Raw genomic sequence first — 12,848 nt, forward strand, 5'->3', positions numbered from 1 at the left:
ATGTAAAGACCAAAATCCATTTGAAAAAATTGCTTCTCACTTCTCAGGTAAATTAGATTATTTTTTAATAGAGTCCTAGCCCTAATTGTGTTATGTTATGTCGTTGCTGTCCGGCAGAAACCAGCTAAATAATTTTTTCCGCTTTTGCATTTTATTCCATAAATCAGGGCCATTGAACACCCTTTACGTCTGTGTGTTGATTAAAAAATTATAGAACCAATGAAAAGTATTAAAAAGTGCTTCTGACAAAACCAGCTAACTCAAACTTCACCAAAGGGGGGTGGAGTTAGCTGGTTTAGCTGACTCCAGGCTCCACCCCCTTTTGACCTCCAACCTCATTGTGAGCTTGGAGATCCTTTCAGCTGTTCTTATCAATGATGAACAAAACCTCCTAACTCCACTTTTTTTTTTGTCATTTCCTGAAAAATGAACATTTTGGAGTTAGCTGGTTGCTGCCGGACAGCAGAAATATGTTTTATTTTGATGGTAACTGTTGTATAATCGTATTATCTTGGATTTTGACATGATTCATGTCTTTTAATTGAAAATCCTAAATAATTAAATTAAAGTGTGTGTGTGTGTGTGTGTGTGTGTGTGTGTGTGTGTGTGTGTGTGTGTGTGTGTGTGTGTGTGTGTGCGTGCGTGCGTGCGTGCGTGCGTGCGTGCGTGCGTGCGTGCGTGCGTGCGTGCGTGCGTGTGAATATATTCAACTGTTTTAGTTCATAACTATTGTGTTAATAGTATTCATGTACATACCTTTCACTGGTGGTTTCTTCAAGGCAGTGCGAATGGTGTCCAGGTTGGCTTTGCAGTACGCCTGATAACCCAAAGCATTTTCATAAGCTCCTGGGAAGGTCATTGGAGCCACAAATGGAGCCACCACCTCCTTCCCTTTGTTGAAGTCTGCGTAGAACATCACTTCACCATCCAGTCCCATCATGCCCTCTTTATATGGGTCTTTAACTGTGTCTGAACAGCTAAAGACTTTAATCTCCTCGTGGAACACTGCAAAAGTAACAAAGATGAAATTAAATTCAACAACAAACTTCTTCACAGTGACAATAACACATAATCATCATGTTAAACAACCATGTTTGGTTCTTATATGAAGTGGAAGGTTGGATATTAAAAGTAGCTTCCTGTCAAACGTTTTATTCACACTGAAACAGAATCAAATGTTTTTATGTATTTATTTATTTTTTATTATGAAAGTAATTCATACAGATTTTTTTTCATGATGTCACAACAACAGTTCCTAACATCTGTTTTAATGTTTATGTATTTGGACAAACATTCAAGATTCAATACTGTATATACAGGTAAAAGGAGGGTGTGTGTGTGTGTGTGTGTGTGTGTGTGTGTGTGTGTGTGTGTGTGTGTGTGTGTGTGTGTGTGTGTGTGTGTGTGTGTGTGTGTGTGCGTGCGTGCGTGCGTGCGTGCGTGCGTGCGTGCGTGCGTGCGTGCGTGCGTGCGTGCGTGCGTGCGTGCGTGCGTGCGTGCGTGCGTGCGTGCGTGCGATTGTCATTTGTTTGTATTGTGCATTGTTCATATTTGGTTCTATATAATAACAGTAGATATAAATGTATATATTATATAATAACATAAATATAATATACTTACTTCCTGGGATCGCTTTGACATGAAGTACAGAGGAGAGGATGAGGAGGGTGGCTGTAATCTTCATCATCACTGATCAAAACTGAACTGAATTTAAAAGATGAGAATAAACAGATGAGAATAAACAGATCAGAATAAACAGATCAGAATAAACAGATGTTTACTGAAAGAGAAGTTCTGGAGTCTGAAAGAGAATGAAGGAGGACTCGTTCTTTAGTTCAGAAGAATCAGCCAATCAGATTAAAGATATGATGTTACATCATCTGTTTCCAGAAAGACGACAGTCTGAATTATTGCACATAATCATGTATGGTATATAGCTGCTGCTTATGCACCTTATGTCTCCTCATGTACATACTGTACCTTATGCACCTTATGTCTAACCTCATGTACTTACTGCACCTTATGCACCTTATGTCTCCTCATGTATGTACATATACTGTACCTTATGCACTTTATGTCTAACCTTATGTACATACAATATGTAAATATCTTTGTTTAATTCATCTTTTATTCTCTCCTTGCCCCCCCCTGTCTTCTTTTCTTTCTCTTTCTGAAAATAACTAAAAGGATGGAGCTGCACAAAAATAATTTCACCCACTTCTTTACACCTTTAACCTGTGATGTGACAATAAAGATGATTCTGATTCTGTTGAAGAGAAACACAAGAAAGAAAGAAAGTAAAATGTTGTAATTAATTAAAAGCTTTCAGATGAGACATGATGGGAGGCTAAAGGTTAAAGTGAATCACTTCAGATTGAAGTGATTACAGATTATTTAAAGTATGAATAAAATAAATAATGTTTCCCATGTAGTTGCTGTTGGAGGGCAACGGGTGGGGGGTTCCAATCCACACCAAACTTTACACAAACACTGTTCAGGTCTGGTAAGAGAATAGTCTCACCAAATAAACTGAATGTCACACATATGGTTCTACAGCAGTGTTACACAGTGTTTAACACTTCATATGGACAGAACTCAGAGCCCATTGGATTGAAGGCTGTGCAGTAAAAGTCTATTTAATCTATTAATTTACTTTTAATAATTTATAAGCTAAGGTGTTCTACATTCTCACACAAAGGAGTCACATTTGACCTCCTAACTCAACCACGTGTTCTTGGTCAAAGGTCAAAGGTGACATGTTGGAGCATCAGAGTGGTTAAAGGTAACCTGGGATCAAATACCATTTTCAGGTTTCTGGTCCGGTCTGGAGTGGAAATAACTTTACGTCATCAGGTGGCCGGAACCCACGACCGGAACCTCCAGCGCTGTGCGCCTCCAAAATGATTCCCCTAGTTTAAAACTTGTTTAGTGTGGTATAATTGTTATGTTTCTTTTGGTATAATAATGGTTTGGTATGTTCATCTTTTATTCTAACTCGTAGCGCAACTAGCGAGACTAAACGAACTGATTCACATTATGTGGGGAACAAAAACAATGTGACACCAACAAGAACCAACCACTGGAACACGATTGTTTTTATCCTTTTTTCTAAACCAGATCACAGGGCTCAGTTTTAGAATGAATACCAGGCTTTCCTCCAACCTGCTCATCAGAAGCAGTTAGGGGTTCAGTGCCTTGCTCAAGGACACTTTGACATGAAGCCAGGAGGAGTCAGGAATCAAACAGGGAACCTCTGTAAACTGAACTCACAGACGCTCCTCTAATCCAAGCCTCATTACATCTAACTGACCATCACGTCATGTGATCAAAGTGTTACTTCAGAGGTGTGTGTGTGTGTGTGTGTGTGTGTGTGTGTGTGTGTGTGTGTGTGTGTGTGTGTGTGTGTGTGTGTGTGTGTGTGTGTGTGTGTGTGTGTGTGTGTGTGTGTGTCAGTGTGTGTGTGCACGTGTGTGTTCAGCGTTGCTGGTAAAATGCTGTTCATGTTCATTAAACATCAATCCAAGCCTCATTACATCTCACTGCTGAAACCATCAAATGTCTTTAAAAACACACTGGTCATGTGATCATAGTGTCACATGAGAGGTTTGTGTGTGTGTGTGTGTGTGTGTGTGTGTGTGTGTGTGTGTGTGTGTGTGTGTGTGTGTGTGTGTGTGTGTGTGTGTGTGTGTGTGTGTGTGTGTGTTGTGAACTCACCACTGAAGCTTCTGACTGGAAACTCAAACTTGAATTTCACTTCCTGATTCACCCAGCAGCCAATCAGAATTATTCTTTTATTAAACATCACCAGTTACTAGAGAGACATGTTGATGTCAACAACCTGACAGACTGTACATAATTATATATTTATTTATTGTTTGTTTTATTTGACTCTTGTTGGTAATGTCAACGTGTTGCTCATGTCAATAAGGACACTTTAAATCTGATGTAATTTAAAAGTTGAAACAGACAGACAGACAGACAGGCAGACGTGTGTGTGTGTGTGTGTGTGTGTGTGTGTGTGTGTGTGTGTGTGTGTGTGTGTGTGTGTGTGTGTTTCTAGCTTCCCACTGGAAACTCCCCAAACGTTAATTTCACTTCCTGATTCACTGAGAGAGAGAGAGAGAGAGAGAGAGAGAGAGAGAGAGAGAGAGAGAGAGAGAGAGAGAGAGATTGTTGTCACATGATATAGAAGCTTCTATCACTTAAAGGACAAGACCACTTTGGTAGAGGTTTGGGTTGTGTATTTACCTTGCCATGATGTCCAACTCCAAAGGTGGACAAGAAATCAAAAATAATTGCTCCATTGATTAGAAATCGATAATTCAAAACATGCTCCTCATTGACTTACATTGTACGGTGAAACATCTCTCAAAGTCACTCTTTTAGCACGTAAACGAACACAAACAAAGCTGATTCAGACAATATGGAACATCATCAAACCCAGTACTGTTTGTTTTTTTAAATAAAAATGTCAACATCCTGTTGATTTTACTATTTTTATTAGGAAGAAACCCGGACTGGTTCTGCGGATCCGGATCCGGATCTTCAAATAGTAAAATGCATTCAAATTTAAATGTTTACCTTTGCGGGCATTTCTGCTTCATTTCAATAGGTCAGTGTAGAGACAGTCAAGGTGGGGGAGAAAGTAGGGGAGTGACAAAGAGAAATGGTCGAGATGGTCTGGGAATTGAACCAGGGAATCGATGCCATGGCCAACTTATAAATCATTCCATAAGATTAATTTCTTAAGATTTTAAAGTCCAATTGGACTTTATAGTTAATTACTCACAAAAGGTGTGTATACTACACAGGTGGTAAACCTCATATGTCCAGAACTGTTACTTTTCAGGATTCAAATAAAAAAATATCAAAAGTAGCAGATCTACAAGCTCAAAACAAAGCTCTGATACTTTTGAAGCTTTTGTGTGTGATGAACATGATCAAGTAGGACATTAATTTACGAAAAAAACTCTCAAAGTTAAAATATGGAGATAAGAGGTTTCTGCCCGACTACACATGTTAACCACAAATAGCTGATATACAAGCTCACGTGTGTTTTGTGTTTTCACTCTTTTTTTATTCATGACATTTTCCCCCTATGCTCAAAATAGGGACAGCAGGTAGAAAATGTAATGTGTAGAGCAGTAACACACTGGAATAATAATAATACTAATAATAATTGTAATAACAATAATAATGATAACAATAACAATAATAATAAGGGTAATAATAATAATAATAATAATAATAATAATAATAATAACAATAATAATAAGGGTAATAATAATAATAATAATAATAATAATAATAATAATAATAATAACAATAATAATAAGGGTAATAATAATAATAATGATAATGTATAGAGCAGTAACACACTGGAATACTACTACTACTACTACTACTACTACTACTACTACTACTACTACTACTACTAATAATAATAATAATAATAATAATAATAATAATAATAATAATAATAATAATAATAATAATAATAATGTATAGAACAGTAACACACTGGAATAGGCTCTTGACACATATGATAAAGATGGGCAATACATTAAGCTTCAAAAATAAATGAAAGGAAGCAATGATGAGTAAAGACGTTATATTTAGTTTGCTTGTTTAATGTTTGGACTGTCTGTAATTGGATATAAATGTTTTAGTTTGTGCATGGATGCATATAATGTCTGTTTGTTCACCAGAGAGTAATATTCTTATGTAATCATTCATAGAATCTTAGTGGAGTTATGTGAAGAGAGAAATCTTAATCATTTTTGTTGTGTTGTTTTAACTATGTAATGGTGGAATACCATTTAGTACAGCGGTTTGCTCAAAAACTCCTGTGTTTGAGCAAATCGTGCACTTTTTGTAAGAAGCGTGAAATTTTCATCATAATTAGTAAATAATATAACATTAATTTTCAGAAGGGGAGGGAAGTCAGATTTGACCTCTGAGGACCGTGAGAGGTCAAATCCAAAATGGCCGCTAGTCCAACTTAAGTTTGGAACCAAACACAGTAGAAAAATATTTAAAGTATCATTTCCAACTAAATGGCAGTGTAACAAACATGGGTGTCTTATATAGGCGACACATCTGAAGGGGTTTAGACAATTAATTAATTAACATTCCTCTATCAGAGGGCAAGGAACTTTATGCAACCAATGGAAGTGGAGTCGTCTGTTCTCCTGATTCTCCTGCTGATTCAAACTTGGCCTGCCTTGCCCCATGTTCACAAGAGGAGGCTGACACTTGTCTGCTTCTGCATGTGGCAGATACTGTGCTAAGGGGGTGTAAGAAGGTGACCATACGTACTGTTCATACTGATGTGGTAGTACTGTCTTTGGCTTCATTCCGATGAGCTGTGGGTTGCCTTTGGTGTTTGATCAAGCTTTCGGTACATAGCTGTTGTAGCATGAAATGGTTGCCACATGACTCCAACACAGTGTCTGACTCTCCCAGTCTTTCACGCTTTCACCGGGTGTGACACTGTATCTGCATTCGCTGGCAGAGGAAAGGAGACTGCCTGGGAAACTTGGAGGTCATTCCCAGAGGTGAATGAGGCTTTCAGTGAACTCCTACACATGCCAAGTTAGGTCAGTGAAGGATCAATGTTCCTGCTAGAGCGATTTGTGGTGCTCATGTATGACCGAACCAGTGAGTGCATGGAAGTGAATGATGCCAGGAAACAGCTCTTCACACAGAAGTCAAGAACACTAGAGAGCATTCCTCCAACCCAGGCAGCACTCAAGCAACACATCAAGCGCACTTGCTACCAGGCAAACTGTTGGAACCAGGCATTGGTAGGCTACTGGAACCAGAGATGCCAGAGCCATCTGAATGGGGCTGGACAAAAGAAACAACTGGGTGGCAACCATTTTGGACCACTCTCTCTGAAGCATCCAAATCGTGCCATGAATTAATCCGCTGTCGCTGCACCAAAGGGTGTACTGGACGATGCAAGTGTGCCAAAGCTGCACTCAAATGTACTGCACTGTGCCTCTGCTCTGGAGACAGTTGTTGTTTTTTTGTCTTGTTTTTCTCTTTCTGTATGCAATATGTGACAATAAAGAAGCCTTGAACCTTGATTATTGTCATTTACTAGTAATTTATTAATATAGACTACCACCATGGGTTTATTCTGTTTATTTGTTTTGTATTATTCACATTGTCACAAAATGGAAGAACAGTTTCACTATATTGCAGTATAACCCAGTGTCCAAGCTAAAATATACTTATTACTATGTAATTTGACCTTGACCTTGATTTAATGTATGTCCTTGGGTTCTGGCAATATCCAAAGTATCATCAAATGAATGGGCAACCCCAACTTAGTTGGAAAGAACGCCTTAAATGTTTTTTTTTAAAGTATTTGGACATTCAGACCCTGTAAACGGGCGGCCATCTTGGATTTGACCCCTCAGAGGTCAAATTTGACTTCCCTCCCCTTCTGAAAATTAATGTTATATTATTTACTAATTATGCTGAAAGTTTCAGCCTTCTTACAAAAAGTGCATGATTGTATTGCTATTCCGCTCTACTAATTGTATTATGTTCTGATCTGATCTGGTCAATATTTAAATTACCATTGACCAGATCTGTAGGGGGCGCAGTGGAGTAAATAAAATCATTTCCATGTGGCGGACACATTTTATTTTCTGCCCAAAAAGTGTATTATATAGAGAAGGTGGGGTGCTGCGAGGCCTCCCACCCTGGAGAATAGACTTTCAACAACACAAAACAACCTTTGTTTCGGTGAGTAGCGAAGTATTTTAGTTTAATTTTACTAAAGTTGGAGCCCTCGCGGGGCAGTGGAATTCTTTACCGAGCTGAGCGCCTGGCAGGGCGTTAGAGAACTCACTAACGCTCTGGATCAGGACTAACTGCAGTGTGTGGGGAGACAGATATTGGACGGTGTTTGGCTGGGTCTGTTTGTAGTTCTTTTAGACATGGCTGCAGACAGTGTTGGTGTTTCTATTGGTCGGGTCTGTTTGTAGTTCTTTTAGCCATGGCTGCAGACAGTGTTGGTGTTTCTATTGGTCGGGTCTGTTTGTAGTTCTTTTAGCCATGGCTGCAGTGTGTGGGGAGGCAGAGAAACATGATGGTTGTTTCATGAAAGTCAGTCCTGAGGAGGAGGCCAGGCTGGAGGAGGAGGCGGAGGAGCTAGGGAAGGAGGTGGAGGAGGAGGTGAGGGAGCAGGAGGCCAGGCTGGAGAGACAACACTTCTGGAAGGTCATCGATGCCTTTAGATATTACAGGTAGAACAACAATAACACACTGGATGCTAACGGTTAGCTAACAGAGCTAGCATAACATCGCGATAAACAGCCGATCTGCAAGCTCAGACGCATTGTGAGCTTGTAGATCTGCTTTTTTTGGCTATTAACTTGTACAGGGCTTAATTAATGACTTGTTTTTCACTGTTTTGCAATAAAGAAGTGTTTTAATCCCGTCTGTGGCCGATCCTGTCGGAAGTTCCCAATGGGCGGTAGTGACGGGGCGCATCCGGTGAAAGCCCGAATTACACTCAATGTAAACAGGAAGTAAACGAGGGGGGGAATGACATTCGGCCACAGACGGGATTAAAAAACTTCTTTATTGAAACATATGAACTAATACATTACACTAAGACTCCGGACACCTAGTTAACATTTGGGGCAACCGGGTAAACACCTTATATTATGCATTTGTACATGTTTGGAGAAATACGGGCTTTGGAGCTGACATTCCAGTGGAAACTGGGGGGGGTGGAGCTAAGACTCTAGTAGAGATAAAACATGTCAATCGATAAAATACATCTATACGAGAGTCTTTATCTCAGAGGCAAATATTGTACTTTTTACGACACTACAATTATTTGAACATTTTAGTTATTAGTTTGCAGATATACATTATTATATTATAAAATATTTAGCGACTTTGGCCCTATTTTATACATAGGCTATTTCCAAACATTTTTGTACTTTACCAATATTACTTTTGTACTTTTAATCAAGTAACATTTTGAACACAGGCCTTTACTTCCAACAAGTATTTTTATGTTGTGGTATTGCTACTTTTACTTAAGTAAAATATCTGAGTAATTCTTCCACCACTGCTGCTTCACCATCAAGACCAATTGTGTGTTTTGGAATGGATGGTGATTTAATACACACAATATTTACACACACTGAGATATTTTCATAAATAATACTCGGCAGGCCCACATCCATATTATATGAGCTGTATTATTATTTTTGATGAATGATATATAATAACTAAGTGTGGGTAAAAGCTAATAATATAACAGAAGAACAGTCAGTTAAATTTACACAAACAGTCAGTGTAATCTAATGCAGCCTTTAAAACAAGGAGAAGATAACAGTCACGTCATATTACAGATATTACACATAATCCCATGTGTTATCTAGTCTGATATTATCACAACATCCATATAATATTGACTTATTGTCCAGACCAAATGGTCGAGCCTCATTTATTTTCAATTCTCATAACTATCTTCAGTGTTCATTGTGTGTGTGTGTGTGTGTGTGTGTGTGTGTGTGTGTGTGTGTGTGTGTGTGTGTGTGTGTGTGTGTGTGTGTGTGTGTGTGTGTGTGTGTGTGTGTGTGTGTGTGTGTGTGTGTGTGTGTGTGTGTGTGTGTGCGTGCGTGCGTGCGTGCGTGCGTGTCAGGGACCATGTCCAGGAGCAGGTGACGCGGGCGGAGCGTCACTTCCGTGGTCTGCAGCCTCGCCACCAGATGCTCCTCCCGGCCGTCCTCCCCAACCTGGCCCTGATTGGCCGCTGTGTGGAGCACAACCAGGAAGTGCTGCAGGCCATCGTCCGCAACTGCAAACACATGTTTGAGAACATGGAGTACGGCCAGGAGGTCAGACACACCTAACGCTTTACCTTATGATAACCCATTCAATCTGTCTGTGTCATTTTACATTTATTTGGCTATTCAAAAATAGCAGATCTACAAGCTCATAGCGCGGCACTGCTATGAGCTTGTAGATCTGCTATTATTTTTATCGTAGAAAATGTGTGCAAATCATTGAATATATATATATTTTTTTAAAGCCAACATTTGTAAAATATGTTGTCAGGGTCCCCACGGTCATGAAATTCCTGGAAATATTTTGAAATTGAAAAAAAAATTATCCAGTACTGGAAAAGTTTGGGAATTGATCAAAGGTCCTGGAATTTATCAAGGGTCCTGGAAAAATATTTGGCTATGCATTGTTTTTGGCTATTGATTTTGTTAATACAAAACATTTTCATAAACATGTATAACATTACACGAAATATGTAACATAAGTAGTTTTTCGCTGAACGGGCTGTGTGATGGCATATATTATTTAAATAAAATAAGTCATACGGATGCCATAATGAGTCTTCCAGTGAGCTATGCCCTAATTTTGCACGAAATTTTGAATGAAATTGTACTATTCTATATTCTATGCTTTATTTTTGCTACACTGCCTATCTTTGGGCATTCTACATAGGAGTAAGAGACACATTATTGTGCTGAATGATTGTTATATAGGCCTGGAAATTGGGCTAAATATTCTGGAAAAGTTTTGGAAAAGTTTTGGAAATTCATTGCTAAAAATGTGTGGGGACCCTGTGTTGTTCCAGGGACCCCCCAGAAGCAAACATTTGAGTTACAAATGTTCACTTTGAAAAATATATATTCAAAGATTTGCACACATTTTAGATCTTTTCAAAAATAGCAGATCTACAAGCTTGCACTGCGGTACAAGCTTGTGCCGCGCCATGAGCTTGTAGATCTGCTATTTCTGAATAGCCAAAGTATAAAATAATGGTTATAGCTCAAATGTAAAATGAAGAGAAGATTTGGGTGAATTGTTTTTACCCCTTATTCTCCCCAATTTAGTCATCGTGCCAATAAATTCCTCCCCCCACACACACACACACACACACACACACACACACACACACACACACACACACACACACACACACACACACTGTTGTCGTATCCTACTGACTCACCTGCCAGTGAGGAGCCCCCACCGAGAGGACGTATAGCCGTCATCCTACTCCTCCCTCCCAACACGGTGCGGCACCGTGAGAATGTATATCTGCTATTTGATAGCCAACGTATAAAACATGGCTAAAGTGGCTAAAATGAATTGTGATGATGTATTAACACACTTTGCTGGGGGCCCCCTGGAACCCCCCAAGGACCTCTGGGGATCCTGCAGCAGTGTCGATTTTGTCGACTAAAACTATCGCGAAAAATGTTCGTCGACTACCTTTTTTCACTGACAAACTAAATAAAAACTAAACTAAACTATGATGACTAAAACTAAGACTAAATAAATCGACAATTTCGTCAACAAATAAAAACTAGACAAAAATGTTGGGGACTAGTGAAGAGATCCAGTAGAACTAAATGACAAGTCATTTTATGTTTGGTTGCGCTCTGGTGTTGTGCTCTGAAAATAGCCGATCTACAAGCTCACAACGCGCCGCGTTGTGAGCTTGTAGAGCCGATCTACAAGCTCACAACGCGGCGCGTTGTGAGCTTGTAGATCGGATATTTTCAGTGTGCAAATAAGTGTAAAATAAGCCATTACGACACCATCACGGCACCGCCACAACACATTTTAGTCGACAAAATCTGATGGTATTTAGTCAACTAAAACTAGACTAACAGTAAAACATTTCAGGTGACTAAAATATGACTAAAACTAAATGTAATTGTATTCAAAAGGCTATGACTAAAACTAAATAAGAATCTGCTGTCAAAATCAACACTGTCCTGAGGGTGATTAATATTTTGAGCACCGACTGGCAGCTAGAAAACTGTTATAAGGAAGTTGATGACATGTTGTCTTCCTCTCTCCAGGACGATCTGAGGAAGGTGCGTCCGCCCTCCACCTTTGACATGGACAAGCTGAAGTCCACCATCAAGCAGTTTGTGAGGGACTGGAGCGAGACGGGCCAGGCTGAGAGGGACACCTGCTACAAGCCTCTCATCCAGGAGATCCAGAGACTCTTCCCTGCCGACCGACAGTGAGTTTACATGCATGTTTCTGCATTGAAAACCTAAAGGTAGCTCTCCACCGCACCGACGTCGGCGGCGGTTAGTGTTGGAAAGTGTCTGTTAAATCTGCTGTTGAATGGGCGGTGGGTACGGCGTCGTGACGGGTGGCAAGTTGTAGGGAGGAGTCGAAAGCCGATCGAGTAAGTTTGGTCGGCTTTCGACCGTCGGATAGCAGCAGGCTTGTTGTTGAAAAAGACATCATAGTAGCCGTCTGTCGTAGAGTTCTCAAATTCTACCCGAACCCGACCCGACGTTTTCGGGCCAGGCCGGGCCCAAAATCTATGCTAATTAGTCGGGCCGGGCCGAGCCTCGGGTTCCGTGAAGAAGGAATACAATTTTAAAAATAAAATAAAAAATGTATTGCCCCAAAAAATAAATTTCAACTGCCCCCAGCGGCCTAGCAGTAAGGTCGACCTTTTCGGGTTTTTCAGGCCTAAAAGTATGGTAATTGTTCGGGCCGGCCCAGTAGGGCCCAGTTAGGGCAGGGCCTTAATTTTCAGGCCCATTAAGAACTCTAGTCTGTCGGTGTCGGCTCTCAGGTGCATTCAGCAACTTTTTTTCACACCTTCCAACTGACCGATCTCCCGACTTCATTCGACTGCCAGTCTATAGTAATCTGTTTGGTGGAGAGCTACCTTAAAACACGCACATTACACACACACACACACACACACACACACACACACACACACACACACACACACACACACACACACACACACACACACACACACACACACACACACACACACACTAGGGCTGGGCGATATATCAATATAATATCGATAT

General features: G+C 40.0%; 3 protein-coding genes across 6 annotated transcripts in view; 1 reads left to right on the plus strand and 2 right to left on the minus strand.

Annotated features, from left to right (window-relative positions):
* LOC308087932 (H-2 class II histocompatibility antigen, E-S beta chain-like) overlaps nt 1-1,779 on the minus strand; it is a 62,309-nt gene extending 60,530 nt beyond the window's left edge. For 2 of the 4 annotated variants that reach the window (XR_013933383.1, XM_080432191.1), the window contains exons 1-2: nt 1,621-1,779; nt 757-1,005 (exon numbers count right to left, since the gene is read on the minus strand). Coding sequence is in view for 1 of the 4 variants with exons in the window: in XM_080432191.1 (XP_080288317.1) it covers nt 757-1,005; nt 1,621-1,687 (316 nt within the window). In the remaining 3 variants the exon portion in view is untranslated. The remainder of the gene's footprint in view (nt 1-756; nt 1,006-1,620) is intronic. The other 2 variants (XR_013933384.1, XR_013933385.1) reach the window with 1 other exon arrangement.
* Nucleotides 1-12,005, plus strand: part of LOC308089122 (carnosine N-methyltransferase-like) — a gene marked incomplete at its 5' end in the record, with an annotated part of 35,887 nt that extends 23,882 nt beyond the window's left edge. The window contains one exon of the mRNA XM_080433691.1: nt 11,862-12,005. Within this exon, the coding sequence (XP_080289817.1) occupies nt 11,862-11,871 (10 nt within the window). The 3' untranslated portion in view covers nt 11,872-12,005. The remainder of the gene's footprint in view (nt 1-11,861) is intronic.
* The window catches only part of LOC308087934 (H-2 class II histocompatibility antigen, E-S beta chain-like), a 39,099-nt gene that overhangs the window by 6,407 nt on the left and 19,844 nt on the right, over nt 1-12,848 (minus strand). The gene's annotated exons all lie outside the window — the stretch shown is intronic.

This window comes from Gymnoscopelus braueri (assembly GCF_963280865.1).
Source record: "Gymnoscopelus braueri genome assembly, chromosome: 7".
Taxonomy (NCBI): domain Eukaryota; kingdom Metazoa; phylum Chordata; class Actinopteri; order Myctophiformes; family Myctophidae; genus Gymnoscopelus; species Gymnoscopelus braueri.